At 32.8% G+C, this 21,000-nt stretch overlaps 1 protein-coding gene across 1 annotated transcript in view; it reads right to left on the reverse strand.

Moving 5' to 3' along the window:
• Positions 1 to 994: 994 nt before the first annotated feature.
• The window catches only part of LOC143198431 (uncharacterized), a 51,338-nt gene continuing 31,332 nt past the window's right edge, over positions 995 to 21,000 (reverse strand). The window contains exons 3-8 of the mRNA XM_076407630.1: positions 15,462 to 15,717; positions 15,216 to 15,394; positions 8,999 to 9,108; positions 8,784 to 8,946; positions 4,439 to 4,729; positions 995 to 1,938 (exon numbers count right to left, since the gene is read on the reverse strand). Of these exons, the coding sequence (XP_076263745.1) occupies positions 1,387 to 1,938; positions 4,439 to 4,729; positions 8,784 to 8,946; positions 8,999 to 9,108; positions 15,216 to 15,394; positions 15,462 to 15,717 (1,551 nt within the window). The 3' untranslated portion in view covers positions 995 to 1,386. The remainder of the gene's footprint in view (positions 1,939 to 4,438; positions 4,730 to 8,783; positions 8,947 to 8,998; positions 9,109 to 15,215; positions 15,395 to 15,461; positions 15,718 to 21,000) is intronic.

Raw genomic sequence — 21,000 nt, forward strand, 5'->3', positions numbered from 1 at the left:
AAGTCTATGACAATAAAGAAGTATTTTAAGGTATATTTTTAAACGTAGTGCAAACCTTCGATACAGTCTGGCTTAAGAGACTAATGTATAAACTCCTTAAAACGTTATAAAATAACCGAGGCAATACGTTGAACCTCAACCAGAATGTCTAGAGTTAAACAAAAAGAACACAACAGTGATAGAAATATTGAAATGAAATACCTTAGTCCAATTTTCCGATAAATTGATTTTATTTACATTCATTATGTACACAACCAGGATTGCTGATGTGTAGAAACCGCTCCAATTATTTAAGCCACCACAAATACACCCACACTGGATTCCAAAGTTCATAACCCTAAAGGTTTGGTACTAGCGTTGGGAACTATCGACTGTTAATAATTGATTGTTAATTATTGTTAATACTTTTTACTGTCGACTGTTTCAGTTCCTTTTCAGTAAAATCAGTCGGGTAGAAATTTGATTTTATTAGTTTTTACTAGTGACCCTTTCAATATACTTTCAGTAGCTATTTTCGGGCTGACTGAATTTACTACTATTTGCTATCGACTGGTTCAGTTGTGAACGTTTAGTTACTATTTTCTACTAGATTCATTCGAGTGATTTTTATCATTCTGGCTCTGTCGACTTAGCCGCGAACGTGAAGATAGATTTGGATTCATCTAGAAAGATGGCTTCAACTTTGCGATATTTTATAAGTGCCTGGTGAATGATTAATTATACTTTTGACATAATATTAATTCTAATTTCTCACCGCATTTCATAAAAATATTGATAAATATTAAAAAAAAAACTTAAATTCCTTTATAAACTTTTCCAGAATAATTCAGACATATTTCTTGTGTTCATGCCATAAAAAAAGAAAACTTGAAAGAAAAATAAAAAATATAAAGCGCTATTAAAGATAACTAAATTATATTATTGAAATATAATATAAGTAATACCTAACAACAAAATATATGGGTTGTTTATCTAGGCAATAAAAAGAGTATGGTATATTTAAAAGACTTTACTTTATTCGTAATAACTGTTTAATACAAATGTAAATATATCGGAAATGTCATAAAATGTCGATCAAAAAATTGTAAAAAATACATTATCTGAAACTACGTATGACAAAAAGGTCAGTAAATATTCGGAATTGTATAAAATACATTAATTATTTCATAATGTGTTCTTGGCTCCTCACTTTGATGCAATAGCTCTAACTCTAAAACGGTGTACGACATCGGGTTACGTATAATCTTACCCTGTATAATACTAAAAACTTTCCCAGAACATAGCACTGTTAAATCAACTTTCCTCTGACGTGAATATTTAGTTGCCTAATCATTTAAGTGCTCGTTTAATTCTTAACTTAATAACTACTCTCATTGTGGTATAACATTACAGCTTGCTACGGTCCATTCCATAAAACCACAAGTCGTATTTCTGTATAAACGCTTTAGCCAAGGCTTTTCTTAATATTTTTCCAGTGCTGGATTTGGGAAGCTTCTCAACTATATCCAACCCGGCCCGAATCTGATTCTTAACGGATACCTGTGAGTTTATGAACTCGAGTAATTCTTCTTTCGTCGCTGTTGCGCCTTTCTTCAGGACAACTGACGCGGCTGGATGGTTCCTGTCGATTTCGTGATGAACTCCGAACACCGCGCACTCCTCAACGGCCGGATGTTCGTACAAAACTCGTTCGATCTCGCAGGGACACACCTGATAGGTGGTGTACTTGAAGGTGTCCGTCAAACGATCGGTAACGAAGAGATATTCGTCTTCGTCATAGTATCCTAAATCGCCAGTTCGAATGAATCCATCCGAGTCAAATGTGGATGATGGCACGACGACTTGGGGATGATAACCTTTCATCATGTAAGGATTCTTAACCAGTATTTCGCCGGTGGTATTGACTGGAGCTAAATTGCCAGTTTCTACATCAACAATCTGAAAATTAACAAATACTTTCGGTAAAATTGCTGATATATCAAACTTCCCATCATTATCAATAAATATCGCAGGAATAATTAGGGTAATTTATGCTTTCTATGAATTATAACTAATAATTATTACACATTTAGATTTAGTTATACTAAAATTTATTATCATAAATAGTCTTATTATAACTTATAGCCTTGTTATGCCTATAATTCATACACATTAAAAAATATTTAATTTATTGGCGAGTTTTTAGATTGATAGTTGGGTTGCCTAAGGAATTAAGCAGAAAATCATATTTTGTATTTTGAGATTTATATGTTTATATTAATTACTAAAGACCACAGGAAAACGAATAAGATGCGGTATAAGATTGGTTCGTTCTACGTATGCGCGTTTCAACAGTCTAATTCATTTAAGTTAATTATTTAATAATTCCATGTTTATGTTTTATTTGTTTTGTTGATATTTTCGAGAAAATTTTATGAAAAAAAAAACTTGTTTTTATCGGTACTAGAGGAGATGAAAAAATTATATCGGAACTGAAACGACAAATTGAGATTAAGAATATATATTAATCTCAGTAAGTACTTGTTAATGTAACATATGTAACTTCAGTTATTGGAAAACGTAATTAAATTTAAAATATGATCAAAAATTATAATATATTTAGAGGTGTATTAGTGTCATTCTTCATAGTGTTTATTAAAAAACATGACCTATAAGCATCTAGGCGAGAATAGTGCCCAACGTTTGTAAAAATGTTAGACATAATAGTCTATGAGCTAACAACGTTTTTCGGAGAGAATTTCAGATAAGCTGATCTTTTGACATATCATCTCATTCACTCTCTGTTTTATTACCCGGCCCATCTAGATGGCAGCAGAGGTTGCGTTAACCAGTGCGCATTGTACATGTACAAGTAAAAGTACTCAATTTTTAAATTAAAAATAGATAATTTGAATGACTTGATAGGATTAACATCAATATATATCGATATTTTAGCTGACATTTTATTGATATCAAAACGGTATCAATATCTTTCTTTTCTCATATATATCGATAAATCGATATTTTTCTCGACGGCCGACAGCCCTACAGACAGCACTCTTTCAACACACCTATTTTATTTTCCGGACTTAATAACTGTTCCTTATTATTTAACGATAGAATTATTGACTGGCAAATTAATTTTACGTATTTTGATACTTAAATAATCGTATAAAAATTACAGTTGAATTGAAATAAATTTAATTTTTATTATAAATAAAAATTAGCGCCTGCACATTATAAACAATCATAGAAATGACTGGAGACGAATTAAAAATGTTTGTTAAGCCCATCTATCAGTAATTTTTAAAAATATCCATTATTAAATCATTTAAAAATTGGTTATTTTTATCTGTACAGATAAGATGCACCCTGGTAAACGCAACCCCTGCCGCCAACCATATGGGCCAGATGCTGACCGAGAGAGTGAAGGAGATCAAATGTCAAAAGATTAGCTTACCTGAAATTCTTGTTTTCTCTACGTTGCTAGCTACCGTACTATAACTAAACTGAATTAGTCAACTAATCAATGGCTTTGTTAATTTTTCTATAAACAAGTCGGTATACCATATATATTAGTGGGTATGTCATAATGCATTATAGAATAAGTTGAAATTGGGTGATTGGCTAGTTTAAATTATTGGAACAAAAGTATGTAATTGGTTCGCTTAAATTATGCCAATGAAACCAATTTTGAACTTGTTGTTCGAAGTGGTTTTGTTTTAAGTATTTAGAGCCATTTAAGCTGCTATAGAACAAAAGGAAATCTTCATTTTGGTTGGTATTAATAATTAATCAATATAAAAAAAATTAATGAAGGACCTTGAGTATCTGAATATAAGGCTACTGCACAAAGGAGACATTGCTTTAAGTAAATAATACTTATGTGGATTAAGCTGGGTACAAATTTGTCATCGCCATCGTGTATATATTATAGGCATTTTAGGCAATATTTGTTACAATATCATCAATTAAAAATGTTATTGCTACTCTAAGAGGATTTATTTGTTTAAAGAAGTATATTTTGTTTGATTTTCCAAGTCATTATATTTCTTTAAAGAATTAACCAAGATTGTTTAGATACTTTTTTAGATCTATTAGTTTATATGAAATGATATGTATTTGATATGTATTGGTAACATGTATATCTTTCCGCTAGTACATTTAAAAAATCATAAGTGCCCATCATCAATGCATTTTTATTTCATATCATTCTCCGTTCTTTCTAAATATATGAGCAATTGAAACTAACTAATCAAATGTTGCATTTTCACCGCCTATTTCGTTTGTTTTTGATTTTTTATGTACAATTATAATCGACCTTGGCAATAGGCAGAGTTGTATTTGTTAGCTTTAATCCAATATATTTACTTGAAAAGACAGGGGAGTTTGTTGGGTTGCCTACTTTTGGAAACATTTCTGGTAATAATATTAACTGAATTTGTTTGAGTATGCTTACTTTAACTTGTACGTCCGCTACCACTTTTCCTGATGCCAGTATTTTTTTCTCGTAGGCTTTGAGATCGATGAGGTCAAAAGCTGAAACTGCCGCACACTCGCTGGATCCATAACCCACGGTGACCTTGGTATGAGGCAGGATCTGGCGTATTTTTTGTAACTGTGCAGGACTCATCGTCGAGCCGCCGATGATGATCGAGTAAAGGGAAGACGTGTTATGTTTAGCTATGATGTCCAGTGGCAGATTGGTCAGGCTGTATGTGTATGTGTTCGACATAAAAGCAAACGTGACCTAAACAGTTTATATTAATGTTATCTTAAGGAAATATTAAATGTATTTGATAGATATAATTCATGAATTAACGTGTTTATGTATATGAATAATGAATTTTAGTATTAAAATTGGATAGTCTATCAGTTTTGCAGCAGTTTTTCGTCTTTTAAGATATCTTAAATTAAATAATGGACAAAGTAATCTACGTTTTTGTAACCGTATCTTTCAAGAGAAATTTTCTCTACAACATGTTTTAAACCCTAACCCAAAGACGGGATAAGCCCACCTTCCGGAATTCCGGAAAAGGAAATCGTATCCCTCACTAGAAACAAATCCCACTCAAGCATATCACCAATTCTCTGGTCCAAAAAACCTACTATAGGAAGATACTACCATCTTATATGCGTTCCAAACAAAAACATCTTGTTCTTCAGATGTATTCCAAACATAAAATTTCCCTTCTGATTCCCACATCTTTCTTGGTTGGTGCTGCGATATGAAAGAGTTCCTCCTAAATGTTAGTCTCCCCAAACATACTACCATCCTTACTGTTGAATTTTTTTTTTCAGAAATTTCTAGAAACCTTCTGTATGGAAAACCGGGTGAATGGCTGATCTGCACGGACTCTTCTAGTGCATTAAGTACCATCAACTCACAAACTCACAATCATCCAATTATTGTAAATATAACCAATATTCCATACCAACTGACCACACTAAGCACAAATATTTCCTGAGTCCTGAACCAAAAGGGAATCAAGGAAATTGAAATGAATGACTTCGCTATGAACACAATATCATACAGAGATCTTTTTATCTTTTTGATCCAGTTGACCTGGATTTATTTGAAGATAATAAAAAATTGAGGTCAATAAAACATGATTTATCTCCTTCATTATCCTTTGTAAATTTTGATCCTTCCAGATCAAGCTAAATCTGCTCATTCTTGGACACTGCAGAGCCACGCAATCATATATTTTGACACAACAATATGGAATATCAATTTTTGGTCACCTGAACTCGATTTCCCCCATGATACCTGGGATATTTACCCAAGAAACCTGTCCAAACTCCTTTATTTCGTTGACAAATTTGAACTAAGAAACAATATATGACACCAATAATTGCATTAGTTGTGACCAGTTCCATTTATATTAATTCCAGGTACCAAAGTCAAGTATGATATGGCTGATTATTTTATCTATACACATTTATGTTCTGTTTTATTCATGTGTCACTCTCTATTTTGTCATGTTCTTGTACATTGTAATTAATTATTTTATCTATACACACTTATGTTCTGTTTAATTCGTGTGTTACTGTGTATTTTGACATGTTCTTGTATATTGTAATTAATTATTTTATCGATAGCCATTTATATTCTGTTTTATTCGTGTGTCACTCTGTATTTTGACATGTTCTTGTACATTGTAATTAATTATTTTTTCGATAGACATTTATGTTCTGTTTAATTCGTGTATCACTGTGTATTTTGACATGTTCTTGTACATTGTAATTAATTATTTTATCGATAGCCATTTATATTCTGTTTTATTCGTGTGTCACTCTGTATTTTGACATGTTCTTGTACATTGTAATTAATTATATTTTCGATAGACATTTATGTTCTGTTTTATTCGTGTATCACTCTGTGTAATTTGACATGTTCTTGTACATTGTAATGAATTATTTTATCTATACACATTTATGTTCTATTTTATTCGTGTGTCACTGTGTATTTTGACATGTTCTTGTACATTGTAATTAATTATTTTTTCGATAGACATTTATGTTCTGTTTTATTCGTGTCACTCTGTGTATTTTGACATGTTCTTGTACATTGTAATTAATTATTTTATCGATAGCCATTTATATTCTGTTTTATTCGTGTGTCACTCTGTATTTTGACATGTTCTTGTACATTGTAATTAATTATATTTTCGATAGACATTTATGTTCTGTTTTATTCGTGTATCACTCTGTGTAATTTGACATGTTCTTGTACATTGTAATGAATTATTTTATCTATACACATTTATGTTCTATTTTATTCGTGTGTCACTGTGTATTTTGACATGTTCTTGTACATTGTAATGAATTATTTTATCTATACACATTTATGTTCTGTTCTACCTTTTTTATAATATACAAATAGTATCTCTGTATTTTAATATATTCTTGTAAATTATAATTGTTAATCCATTAAATTCTCGTTTTAACTGCTGAATAACATATATATAGTATATTCAAAATTTTTTTAGTAATGGGTCGTGGATATTTGTGACGTCGAAACATTAGAATGGTGCGGCATCAACACTGAGTTTTAATTCAGTTTGGCTTTGACATACAAAAAAATCTAATCTAAACAATTGAACAAAAATGTTACCAAATATAATTTATTTTAACATTATACTAAATCTGAAAACTACAGTTAATTATACAGCCACAATGATTTATAGGTAAGAGTTAAAAAAACTCTTATCACTATTGCTTTCAAGAATTTTGCATATGTCTGACATCTGGTCGCCGTCCGGTTGTCAGATGTACGCTAAATTATTCAAAATATTAGTTATAATTATTACAGGTTATAAACCGGCAAACATTATTTTAGCCTTTTGATAATTTGATAAATTTTAAGTCGCTCTGTAATATACCATATTACTTTGTGTGGAAATACCGAAAACAATAGATATTCAGAATCACAAATTGATTGCGGATTTAATAGGTTATTTCGAAAAGGAACGAGATAATGAAGGCACCCTTTGGCTTGATGATATTAAATAATATAACTCCCTACAATTTTATTGAAAATGTTTCTTAGCGGGTTGCTGTCGTGCTAAATATTACAGTGGATACTGTGAATAACATCACTTACAAAATGAAGAATAATACTTTAGATTCACCCAAGAAAACTGTTGGTCATTATATTTATTAATAATTAATTGTAGATATATTGCTGATTGAGAAGGATATTCCATCAAAAACTGTTTGGATATGTGGAAGGAAGAGAATAGACTCATCAGATCAACCATAAGACCTTCGGATTGGATGAACTCGATAAGACATACAAAGGAAGTAATTGGTAGAATCGTGAACATGTTTTAGACAAATTAGAAATTAACAGTTTAGTGATTAAATTGGGCAGTGAGTCGTAAAGTGAAAGCGACTGAAAGAAACTTTCAGGATATGTGATAATGCTGTGCAATGCTGGAAATTCCTGAGACAGAGTGATGAGAGTCGAAACAACTAAAGGTATACACATAATTAATTGAATATAAGTGTAGAAAATGGTATTGCAGAGGGTGAATGATTTGTGTGCACAGATATGATTGTAATTGTTCAAAATTGAACATAAGCATTAAGTTATAATATATGAGGATATGAGGAGAGAATGAATACTGTTTTATAGATATGGCAAATGCATTAGAATTCAGTGATTAATTTTATCAAGAATGGTGTACACAGGTAGTAGTACAAGAAATAAAAATATAGTGATACCAAGATGACTTGCCAATTAAATACACCATCGAAGGAAACAAGAACTAAACGTAAAAAGTAAATAAATATAAATATAAAAGAATGAAAGTAAAATACGTTTCTCAGATATACAATTGTTATTTAGTTGGATTAGGCCTCCAAGGCGGTAACACTACATAAAAAAACTCGCCTAGAAACTCTACCTCATGGATGGTGTGGAAAATATTTCAGTATAAAGAAAACAAATCTAACCTACAAACTATTATACCTATGTTCTTATTTGTTTGTAGTCCTTCGATAATATATGTATTAGATATACTATAATGTTAAAATAAATTATATTTGGTAACATTTTTCTTCAATTATTTTATTTAGATTAGAATTTTTTTGTATGTCAAAGTCAAACTGAACTAAAACTTAGAGTTGATGCGGCAACATTGTAATGTTTCGACGTCACAAATATCCACGATGCATTACTAAAAAAACTTTGAATATACTATATGTTGAGGCGATTTTAAATAAATAAAAAAATATTATTGTCACATTAATGAAATATCTTCATTTATTACGAAGCATGTTATTTACCTTTTACCTACTTTGTATTTCTCGATTAACTCCAAAAGATTCAGGGCCGGTATCTTTGGAGCTACTATCTTGGTTCCTCCATTGACGATGGTGATTCCCGTTAGCAGGATGGCAGAAATCCAGTAGAGGGATGCGAAATGTATCAGAACGTCCGGTTTGCAGTTATCTATCTCACTGTAATACATAATATCAGTTTTGCAGCGAGTCAATTTCGCGAGGTACGTACTCCACCAGGCATTTGAAGCCGTGCAATACGCCGAAGTGAGACAGGGCTACCGGTTTGGGTTTGCTAGTGGTTCCACTAGTAAAAACATATACAGCAGTGTCGAAAGGATCCTGAAAAACAAAATATAAAGGAATTTTGCAGGTGTATTTCAGTTTCTTCATATTTATGGTCCTGTGTCATTCTGTTAATAAATTTTTTCTCTGTCTCTTTCTATCTTTAGAAAATATATTTATTTTACTTTGGATTTATTTGGAAAGTGCAATTTTGGGTTTCTAAATTTTGTTATAATTTAAGAGTAAAATGTTTCGGATACTACGAATAACTGAACATATAACAGCCTTTTTTGTGTAGGATGACATACTCTACTAAACAGTAAGTCCGAAAGACATAAACATGCATCGATGTTGGATATTTTTAGATTTATGATTAGATTAGTGTTCATTTGAATTAAAATTCTTTGCCAAATTCCGAGAATAGTACTTGCTGTCTTGCTTAAATATACGAGGGGAATCAAATACAAACCTAAAAAGGTGCCTCCCGCTCAGTCGCTACAGTCGAGCACAGCTGCTACCAATACCGGTACTAAGCTAAATAGTAAAAATTACTGTTTATAGTTTATTCTCCCTAGTACTTGTTCATTTCATCTATATTCCTTCTCTCTTTCTCTATCTCTCGCTGTGTTAACAAATCTAATGAAACTATCATTATTTTTTATAGACTAGATAAAAACATTTTTTAATTTAAAAATATTTGTGACATTTGATCAACTCTCCTTTATGTATCTGTAACGACCTTGAGGCATGTCGAATTTTATAATATAGAGTAGTGCTCTACAAAATAGCCAAAAAGTGCTAGAACAAAGAATTTCATAAGTTTGATTTTATTTTTCCATTTCTTCTAAAAATTTTTTTTTTTCGGGAATCTTCTGAAACCTCAGAGCTTTTAACATCAAATTTTCACCGTATATCAGATTTTCGACTAGTCATTTCTTTCAGCTCCATAACATAGTTAAATCATTATGTCTTTCTTCGGTCATTCTCAGTTTTATCGGCAGACATTTTGATTTGAAAGGGTTTCGGCAGCTTCGATCGGATACCATCGTTACTTGTATACTCGTATCGTCCTTGAATACTGTAACATATGTGGCTATGAATTAGTCAAAGAGCAGCCTCAGAAGTTACCGATTGAAGTTACCGTAAACTCGACATGTTTTCACCGTGGCATCAGAATTTTCAACACTTCATCATCGAAGAAAATGAGCTACCACGTTATCGAAACATCGAACCCCACAGCGTCGATTACGACAGTCCTGTTAGAAAAGTAGTTTATTTTCAACGTCGTCCATAGGCCAGATTCAAATGCTAAAGCAACAATGAAGCAGCAGTATCCGTAGGATCAAAAGCTTAACAGCCACACCAACATCCGATAATATCCGCACAGATATATATAAGTTAAGGCCTTATATATAAGTTTTTTTAATTAGCCTTTCCAGAACCGTTCTACATAAATGACCCCACTGTAGCCCTTCCATAACTTGTATAAATTATGCATGACTTTTTGCAAAGCCACAATATTTTTGGCTTTGCAATATTTATTAAAAATAAAACCATTATAATTTGAACAGTTCAATCATTATTTTTACACTCAGGACATAAAAATGTTGTAGTTTCCTCTAGGTGGATATTGCAAATGGGTTTTTACATGTACTGGGTGATATATTGGTCTTTTTATCTTGTGATCTGTCACAAAAGCTGCTTCTTCGATTTTCATAATGTTGAATGTTGAAATGAATGTATAAACGCAACACGACGTCTGGGAGAAAAAGATTATCGCTTCAGAATGCTCGAAATGTAAAATCGCAATCACTGCTTTCTCATCAGGCCTGAGCACGATTGAATCCGGAAGAGTACACATTAAAATATTGACCACCGTTAAAGTGTACACTTTATTCTGTATTGCACTGCATTATTTGACCAATATGTCTTTCATGCATTTTAAATCGAAAAGACAATAATTTCCAGCCACTGTAATAGCTACATTATACAGATATTGACGTTGACAGAAAAGCAAACATCTGAAACAATTATTAGTGTGCCACCAAAATATGTCCGCCAACTCAACCTTAAATACAGACCTGGATATTTGATGAAGGTTTACAAATAGTAAAAGATTAAAACAAGCAAAGGCAATCGATCTGGAGAAATACTGAGAATTAAATTGAGATGTCAAGCAAAAACTAAAGCTAGAGTGGTGGAATGGCGTAGGTGCCGATTTGGAGGTAGGTCCATCAATGCTAATGGAGGAACTTATTAAGTATGGAAAGCATGTGACTGCATACACTGACTCTTTGGAAGCTAAAACTATTCTCCTAAAAATAATTAGACTCCCTCAGGCGTTTTACGATAATTTCGCTAGCTGTGGTAGAGTGCGAAATGATTTATCAAGTTCATTTGAGGATCTAGTCGGTATTTGCCAAGGACATCTCATCTCTCCACTGCTTTTCAACATAGTGGTGGCTTCAATAATGCAAAATGTTTGTAATAAACAACCATGGCGTTAAATATGATGCTACTAACTCTTTGAAGAATCTCATAATCGCTGATACAGACGTTAGGGCTCCCAATATTCTTCATGGTATAATTTGCACTGTCGAGCCAAATAATTCGAAAATTAATACAGAAAAAATCAAGGGAATAAAGGTTGTAGATCTCAACGAGCTTCAGTTAAACCAGGTGTAGGGATTCTAGTAGTCGACATCAATAAGACAGGAGAATAATGTGGCATCTACCCTCGAAGTAATAAGCCGAACTGGTCAAGCTACAGGATGTTCTGCTTTTCTATGATGGTGCGCGCGGAAGACAGAAAATATTACAACCAAGGCTATAATTCACCTCTTTCGAACGCTTATCTTGTCAGTTGTTACGGATTTGGACATTGTTACAGTCTGGCGTATGCAAAGTTGAGGGCTTGCAAATGCGATGTTTAAGACATATTCTACATGTTTGTCTCAGAAGTCGTGAGAAGTCAAGGCATTAGCTTAAAATGCGACAATCAATGCACAATTGAAGAATACATTCATAGATTACAATTGTTGTCGAGTGAAAACTGAAGGAATTTTATGGCGAAATCGATTTTTTTAGCGAAAGACATAGCGAACAACTCCGAAAAAGACTAAACTTATAGAAAACGATCTGAAAAATAGTAGACTCAGATGTTCCGAGGCGAGGATAGCTATGGTGAGAATGTTTGAAGCAGTGCTATTGGCTGGAAAGTTGATCATCACTGCAAGCGCCAGTTACTTATTGATGGAATGTTTTCAAAAAGGCAGGAAAAAAAAGAAAACAATTTTCCATCATTTTCTACAACTTATTATTACTATGGCGATATGACGAGATATTGCAATATGGCAGCATCATGGTTATGTAGATAAATGTTAAAACCAACGAATTTAACAGTTATTTACATTTTTGCCTTGCATTTTCATCATTAAATATCGCTAATCAAAAGATAAGTAAAGACTTGATAATTAGAACATACTTAAAACATGTCTAATAAAACTGGAAACAATATTCATTGAAATTATTGATCAATGTTTTCAAGGCTGTATTTTACACCCTAGTTTTAGATTTTCCTGGTTAAAATGGCTTTGATAACTCTTTTAACAGTGAAATATGTGTTATTATGGAATAAAAAGGATTTATCAAAATATTATTGTTTTATATCTTTTCAAAAAAAAGGCAATGTTTCACTTACTCATTCTTGAGTGACGAATGAACATAATCAATTTCAACAACTAATCTGCATCATATGTAGTAGAATATCGTAATTTTAGTAAAACTACAAAGGCATTTTGTAATTTAAGATGTTCTATAGGAATCAGGTCATTGGACTATATCTTTACGGACAACATATCATGAAATTAAATAAATAACAAACAACAAAAACTAGCCAGACTTGATTAATTGGAAATTAATTTAACAATACTTTATATATGGGTAAATGTTCGAATTTGAATAAACACTATGTTTCCAAACAGTCTTGACCCCATTTCATCTAATTAACGGTTATTTGGAACTTTACAAAACTTTTTAAAAGCTTTCATTTCATCAATAATGACCTAAATTTGGTCTTAAGAAACAGGAAATTGGTTTTGTTTCAAATTATATTATTGTAAACTATTTTTGTCGCGTTAATTTTAATGGTATTAATGTAGGCCATGCCAATGAGACGGCGTCGTTGGCGTAGTGGCCGAGGGGACAGGACGGTCCTCCTACTGTGGCGATAGTCACGGATTCGAATCCTGCTAGGGCGACAAGGAATAACCATCCCAGTCACGCCAGCAACTAGGCTGGGTAAGACCGGATGTCTTCTGTGATGGTTTCTAAGTTGGTCACTGACCAGTCGGAAGGATTATTGCCTAGGACCGTGGAGGAGACTTTAAAATGTTTAAAAAAAAATACGAATGTAAACAAAGCATTAAATTAAACATTTAACCTTTCGATGGTTTTAAAATATTATTACATTTAGCACTATTAGAATTCTATGGGGATATTGCTCTGTCATATTCCATCACTTGAAGCAGTGATTTTCAAGTCATTAACAAAAAACGTCCTGAATGAACAAGAACGTTTCAATCTTTCTCAAACTATCAAATAACATTTAAGACTTGACCAGTCAGCGGTTTCTAGACGTTACCATGCGATGAGAAAGTTACAAAGTGAGGAAAACTTGATACCACACGAATTTTACTGAAAATACCATTTCGAACTGGTTTAACCTCACTGTTTCATTACTTTTTAGTTGAGGAGAGATGTTATCTACGGTGTATAGTGACTGGGGATGAAAAATAGGACTACTACAACAATCCCAAGCATAAAAAGTCTCGAGTTAACCCAAAAAAGTCACATAGGTCGACACCAAAGCGAAATATTAATAGTCATAAATGTTTCCTGTTCACATACCAAAAATAGCAAGAACTGGTGCATTACCAACATGAACTAAATTGTTACTATACATGTCTACCAACGTCACTTGAACAAATTGAACAACGTATTGCTACAATAAAATATTTTTAACAAAAAAATTGAACAGACTTCAAAAAAATAAATGAGGAACTCACTGAAAAGTAAAAAATAATCAAACTTTCAACACAAAAAGAAAAACGTTTTAAAACAAAATATGTATATCATAATCGTTGTAATAACTAAATAAAAATAAACAAAAACCTTATTTCACCTATCTACTACACGCATTTTATATTTTACTATATACATAAAATTTACCTTAATACCTACCTAAACCTAAATATCTATTTACAATATTATTTTAACTACTACTAACTAATAAGTTTGAAGTCGGTGCCGAGCAACATATTCGATTTGTTTGTTCATAATTTAATTTTGTCACAAATTTATATTACCATTTTTGTATAGTTTGGACTTAATAATATTTTATTTTTCTCTTTTAATGTTTGATATTTACTCAATAAATTACGGAGTTATTTTGTTAAGTATTACAATGGGTAGACTAAGTATAAATGCAGCCTGTATGAGGAAAAATAAGAATAAAGAAACAGTTATTAAAATTAAGAAGCGCTTCAGGCCCCGGTGTCCGCTACCTAGTCTAGGTGATTTGACAAATGTTCTAATCAAACTAGAACAACAAAAAGTTGTAGCTCACGTAGGGAATTGAACCTGCGACTTCCGCATATGAGCTGAACGCTCTACCTTTACTACTACCATAGAAGCAGTTGACTGCGGTATTTATACGCCTCTTTATTCGATATGGTTAGTGATTAAAAAACAAAACTGAATGGCTTTTACGCTGAACTATTTCCGATTTTCCATCACATCAGTTCAGCAATAACATTATACCCAAATATCTGATTATTTTATCTATATATGATTGATTTATATATTTATTATATTTTTGAAGTCGGTTAAAAAAGACCAGCTATAGTGATTAACAGACGCAAAGTTATCCTTTTGCTGCCTTTTGCTTAAAAGATAAACTGTAATAGAAACTTTGGCGTATCCTAACCACTTTATATAGCGTTTTCCGTTTACGACTTGTTCAGATCGATGGAGTATGGCTTGCCTTTGAAGTGCTGAAGAAGTGCGAAAATTATCAAAATTATCAATAGTTAATTACTACAAAATCAACATCGTTCTTTTGACCTGATTTGATGATATTTTCTAGCGAAAAAATATGTACTTACCTGTGGGTGTATATTGAAATCATTTTCTTCATGATGTTCTATAGTTAAATCATCGATCAACAAATTCTCGCCGTCATTTTCCTCACTTCCCCCAATGGTAATGAATTTCACACACAAACTGGGGTCGTCCTTTTGCAGTTTGGCATAAGCTTCCTTCAGCAATTTTGATGATCTCGGTTCTAAGTGTTACGTAAAACATTCAAGACGAATTTCATTGAATTGATTAAAAAATTGATGTAGGCATACCTGTGAAAACCACCTTAGGTTTGATGTAGCTCATGGCGTGGACCACATCATCCACGGTGTCTTTGGGGTCGATGGAGGAAGCGATGCCGCCTATGTATAGCGTCGCCAAAATCGGAATGACATTGTCTATGGTGTTTTCTGAACATATTAGTGTGGTATCACCGGGTTTGACGTACTTATTGAGAACCAGGGCCAAACGAATTGATCGAAGTTTGGCTTGTGCGTAAGTCTCTTCCACGCCAGTGTCAGCTTCTATCTGTAAAGCAAAAATATTGAGCTACAGTCCGGAATTCAGTTTGTGTAATGAAATGTAGAGCAAAAAATAAGCAAGACATGATATATACACATAATATATGGGCTCAAAAATGGCGGGCGTAACAAAGAAAAGGTCTTTTTTTGTTCAACATTGGCTTTATTCATCAACATAATATCCATAAAAAGCCATATGGCCGCTGTAACATTTAAATACCACTTTTGTAGAACAATTTATGTTTTGCCTCAAAATAGACGTCGGTTTCAGCAATAACCTCTTCATTCGAGTGAAATTTCTTACCGGAGAGTACTTTTTTGAGGTCTGCGAATAGCCAGTAGTCACTGGAAGCCAAATCTAGCGAATTGATGGAAATGTTTGTCTTTGCCATGTGCGGTTGTTTCTTTGCAATTTAGAATTTAAAACGCTCAAATGGCGCTATATAATATTCACTGTTGATGGTATTTCCCTTCTTAAGATAGTCGATGAATTTTACACCACGCATATCCCACAATGTCGAGGCTATAACCTTTCAAGCAGATTATTGTCTTTCGGTCGCGCTGGAGGAGGATCACTAGTGGCCGTCCACTCAGATTACGGTCGTTTCAACTCCAGAGTGAAGTGATGGATCCATGTTTCGTTAATTGTCACACATTGATACAAAATTCTGGTTTGTTACATTTAAACATGATCAACAACTGATCAGAATAACCAACACATTTTTGTTTTTGGTCAACGTGATATCCACTTTTCATAGTCAAATGCTCATACAATATAAAACCAAAAAATCCTTTTGATATCTTTAGGATGTTAGCTAACTCACGCCACTTCACTTTTCGATCGTTCGAAACGATTTAGCGGATTTTTTATGATTTCTGGCGTTATTACGTTTTTTTGGACGTCCACTACGTTCTGCATAATCGGTATCTCTACGACGACTTCGAAGTCAGCAAACACTTGCTTAAACGGTATTTTTTCACATCAACAAGCAGTAAACAAGCAAATGTAATGTCACGCTTAGTACAATTACTCACAAACTTATGAGTAGAGTATCATGAAATTTTAACAGCTTTCTTTTGAAGGTTAGTACTAATTAAAAAAGCAGTGAATGAAATAAAACGAGCGCCATCTATGTGCTAGGTTTTTTGTTGTTGGTTAATTTTATTAAAACTCGGAACAACGACTAATCCGATTTGGATAGTTCTAGTTTTGAAATAGTTGTAGTCCAGGAAAGATTATATGTTGAGAATATATGGAATAATTATGACGGAAATAGAAAAAATACCAACTTTTTTACAAAAACTATGAAAAATATCGATAATTTATAAGATATATATAGATATTTTTAATAAAAAATAAAAATATTGATATATCGACTCAAAAAAATATCGAAATCTCTAAATGTTTAAAGAACTAGCAATATTATAATAGACCTTTGATATTAAGTACTAAAGTGCACTAACCGTTTACAATTAAGTACCAACTTTTAAAGCTTTGTTGCAAATAACTAAAAGTTTTATTATAATGTTTTTAGGGTAATGTTATATGGCTCGCTGAATGGAGGTAAAACAAAATGAAACGGTGGTGTTTACATTATGTGACCGTTATTTATTTGCAATATAAAAAATATAGAAAATACAAAATAGATCAAACGGATGGCTGATGGTGTCACGTCGAAACCAAACGATGCTCGGTTACTCAATCATCGAAATACCCTTCAATAATATCCAGATAAACGTCTCAGGGTTGCCAGGTGTTCGTTATCGTGTTCTAGTTGTCGCTGCTGGCACCCCGCCCGTGTTCAACATCTGGGATTATATTTCCGGGTACTTTGTTGAACGTTAAGTCCACGATGTAAAATTCGACATGCCTCTCGAGGTCGCTACATGTTTAAAGCTTTGTTGCAAATAACTAAAAGTTTTATTATAATGTTTCAGAAATATATTTAATTTTTTTATATCGATATATCAATATGTCGGCCAAAAGTATCAATATTTCTTCGACATCCCTAGTCACTTTCGTCAACAGTTTCACTGCCACAAAATAGTGATATTTTTGTTGGTTGTCGAATAATGTTGAATACTGATTAAAACTAGCGGCTAAAATTATCAAACCGCAATTAGAATATACAATTAGAATTAAACGTTGAATATAATATTTAGGCACTGACGGTTAATACTTTAGCATGATTTATATTTCGTATAAATGTAGTCATTTTTTGTAGATGATTACGAATTAAATTTTAATTGCGGACGAGTAAATTTTACAAAGAATAGAGTTAAATATATGTTAACTGTTTACGGTAAAGCATACTTTGTAAATGTATTTCACATTTGTTAGTTTTTAGGCGCAAATTTAGTGACTGATAATTTTATTTACTTTTATTATTTACAACTTCATAGAGAAGACTACCTCACTTCGGTCGCTGATGTAAATAAAATTTACGACAATCAACGTGGCTACTGCGAAGATCGACGTGCTAACCACATTGATAACTGGCGAGAGACAGAAAATGGTAATAGGTTACGTTTGAGAGGGACTGGAAATCGTGTACATAGGCAAAGGATACACGAAAATTATATTTAATATAATGTTATGGTATGGTCATAAGTGTGCATGAAGTCTTTTCTACAATTATTGATTGATTGCCAACCAAACACTATTCTAACTGAACTCACTGAACATTCACTGCTATTCACTAGTGAACGACCATTTTTTCTTAAGGTACAAAGAAGAGTATTAATTAAATAAAAGCCCTCACACTTATTATAAATCAAACCCCATCATGATAAAATTACAAGGAAACATTATCTTGTACATCTATCAGTTCGATGGCCTACAATTCACCATGTTAAGGGTAGCATTTACATATTTGATTGAACAATGGAATTTAATCAAGTTTTTATAGCTTGGTGTGTGTGTGTGTATTATAGCAAACAGAAATTTCGATCGATAGAGACGCTGTGTGAACCCAAATGTTGTCACTAAACTTCACGTAAAATAAACATTACATAAAATACACAAATTACAATTTGTGTATTTTATTTATCCAAATATTACATATGATAACTTTACACCATACCAGATCCACTTTTTCATTCCACAGAGCTACTGAAAGTCTAAGACAATTAAATACTCATCATCAAATGAATCAATGAAAAATATTTAAGCCATTTTTCGAGTTATTTACTATCAATTATTTACTATTTACTATTTTATTTACTATCAACTATTTACTATCAACTATGCAAAATGAATATTTTGGTACCCCTGTCAAATAAATTTGCAATTGTATTTTCAAATTATCACCATAACATTTTTCAATAAGTTTCTTCTCGATACAATTGTGATTTATCTTAGCAAATATAAGGAACTTGATTTCAATAGTTCTGTTATCACAGTTCCCATCTGGTAATTGTTCTATTATTGGATATTATTGAACCTGCATTTATTAGTTTTCTCGCTAAAATTATTTTATACTTAATGTTTTTCAATATTTTACCACATTTCATAGTTAATGTATCGGGAATATTCACTCACTTCAGTTCTATAAAAAGTTCTTTTTTCAATTATTATTTCAGTTACAGTCATATAGTAAAGTCACTATCGACGAGTTGATTATGGGTAAATTTAGGTTATTTTTCTTGATAACCCGAGTTCATTTAATCTTTCCATTTCTAGTATAAAAGCAATATTTTACCTGTGAAATATAATATAAATAATCCAAATTATATCAAAGCATGCTAAACGGTTTGTTTTCTTGTTCCAAAACGATTAGCTAAAACCAAATGGTTTTTTGCTCATGTCGCATAAGGTTTGGGATAGTGAAGTTTGATAACAGTTTTGCGGGCAATAGAGACCCTGGGTTGCGACTGAGATTTTCGTAGTTGGTTATCTACCGAGGTTCGTGAATGGGTAGTGATTTTATCAATATGTTGTCGTGAGTTAGTTAGCCTAGGGAAAACCTTACACTGAGCGTGTTCGTAAAAGTCATCACGAATGGGATTCCTGATTCGAGGTGAGTGTTCACGTTCCTATAAACCATGGGACATTGAGTAACTCGCGGACTTTTTTGGATTGGAACACCTGGAGTAGTGTAAGTTGTCTCTCAGAGACGTACATGTACCACACCTGTGCTGCGAAGCGGCAGACTTTAGGAACTAGTATTTTATACAGGGTCGCTTTCTGGGGGATTGGGAGTTTACTTTTTCCACAAAGGAGTAGAATGAGCGTGCTGGATTTGGGCGGATCATTGCAACCTACGGTCGAACTGCGGACCGAGGTATGATACCTTCTGGAGCCAGGGCATAGAGACTTTATCGATTTGGAGGCGATAAGCGTGGAACTGTTTCTTGCGGTGTAACAGAATAGCCTGAGTTTTGCTCGGGTTTATTTGCAGCCGCCATAATTTGTACCAAATAATCGCCTGGTTCAGTTCGACTTGAAGTCTCTCGCGAATAGCGCCGGGGCTGTAACCAGTGGTAAAGAAAGCTATATCAACTGCAAAAAATATTGTGTGGGAATATTTGTGGAGTGGGAAATAATCTATGTAAAGGTTGAACAGGGCAGGGGCTAGCGGAGCACCTTGAGGGACTACGGAGATATGTTTTCGAGAGGAGACTGCGTCACCGATCCTCACTTAAAAGGACCTCGCTAAACCAAGCTGTTTTGCTTTGAATATTAAACCGTTGTACCGTACTTGATTGAAAGCTTTGGAAACATCTAAAAAGATAGTTCCAGCTTTGCGACCTTTTCTGAATGCCTGGTGGATTGTTGCTGCGACGCTAGCGGCTTGATGAAGGCTTGAGTGTTTGGCACGGAAACGGTGTGACGTTAATGTTTCGTAGCACTTCTGATTGGTGTTGATAACTTAACCTGACAAATTTTGAAATTTTATGTTTTTATATCTGTTAGAATGTTAGTACTTCCACTATTAATTTTAAAATAAATGCATTCTCAATAATATCTCTGTGGTATATTATTATTACAAATCAATATTTTTTTATTGTTTAATACAATTATCTAGCCTATTGGAGAAAAGACAATCGTTTGTTAGTATTTTAAGGCATTAAAATATAGCGGCAATTTTATATATAGCAATATATAGCAATTTTAAAGGTAGTTTTAAGGTGCAATCACAACATGTTATCAACAACAACAACATTCAATTTTGTATTAGAAAGTTACCATAATCTTAAAAAATTGTAGATACAAGAACAAATTTACTACTTACTAATAGAGTATTAGTACAAAGTACTCTGAAAGACTGTTCTACATATCGGTATGGTT

The sequence above is a fragment of the Rhynchophorus ferrugineus genome, unplaced genomic scaffold, assembly GCF_030347505.1.
Source record: "Rhynchophorus ferrugineus isolate W39M unplaced genomic scaffold, kcgeb_rfMv2 rfM6, whole genome shotgun sequence".
Taxonomy (NCBI): Eukaryota; Metazoa; Arthropoda; class Insecta; order Coleoptera; family Curculionidae; genus Rhynchophorus; species Rhynchophorus ferrugineus.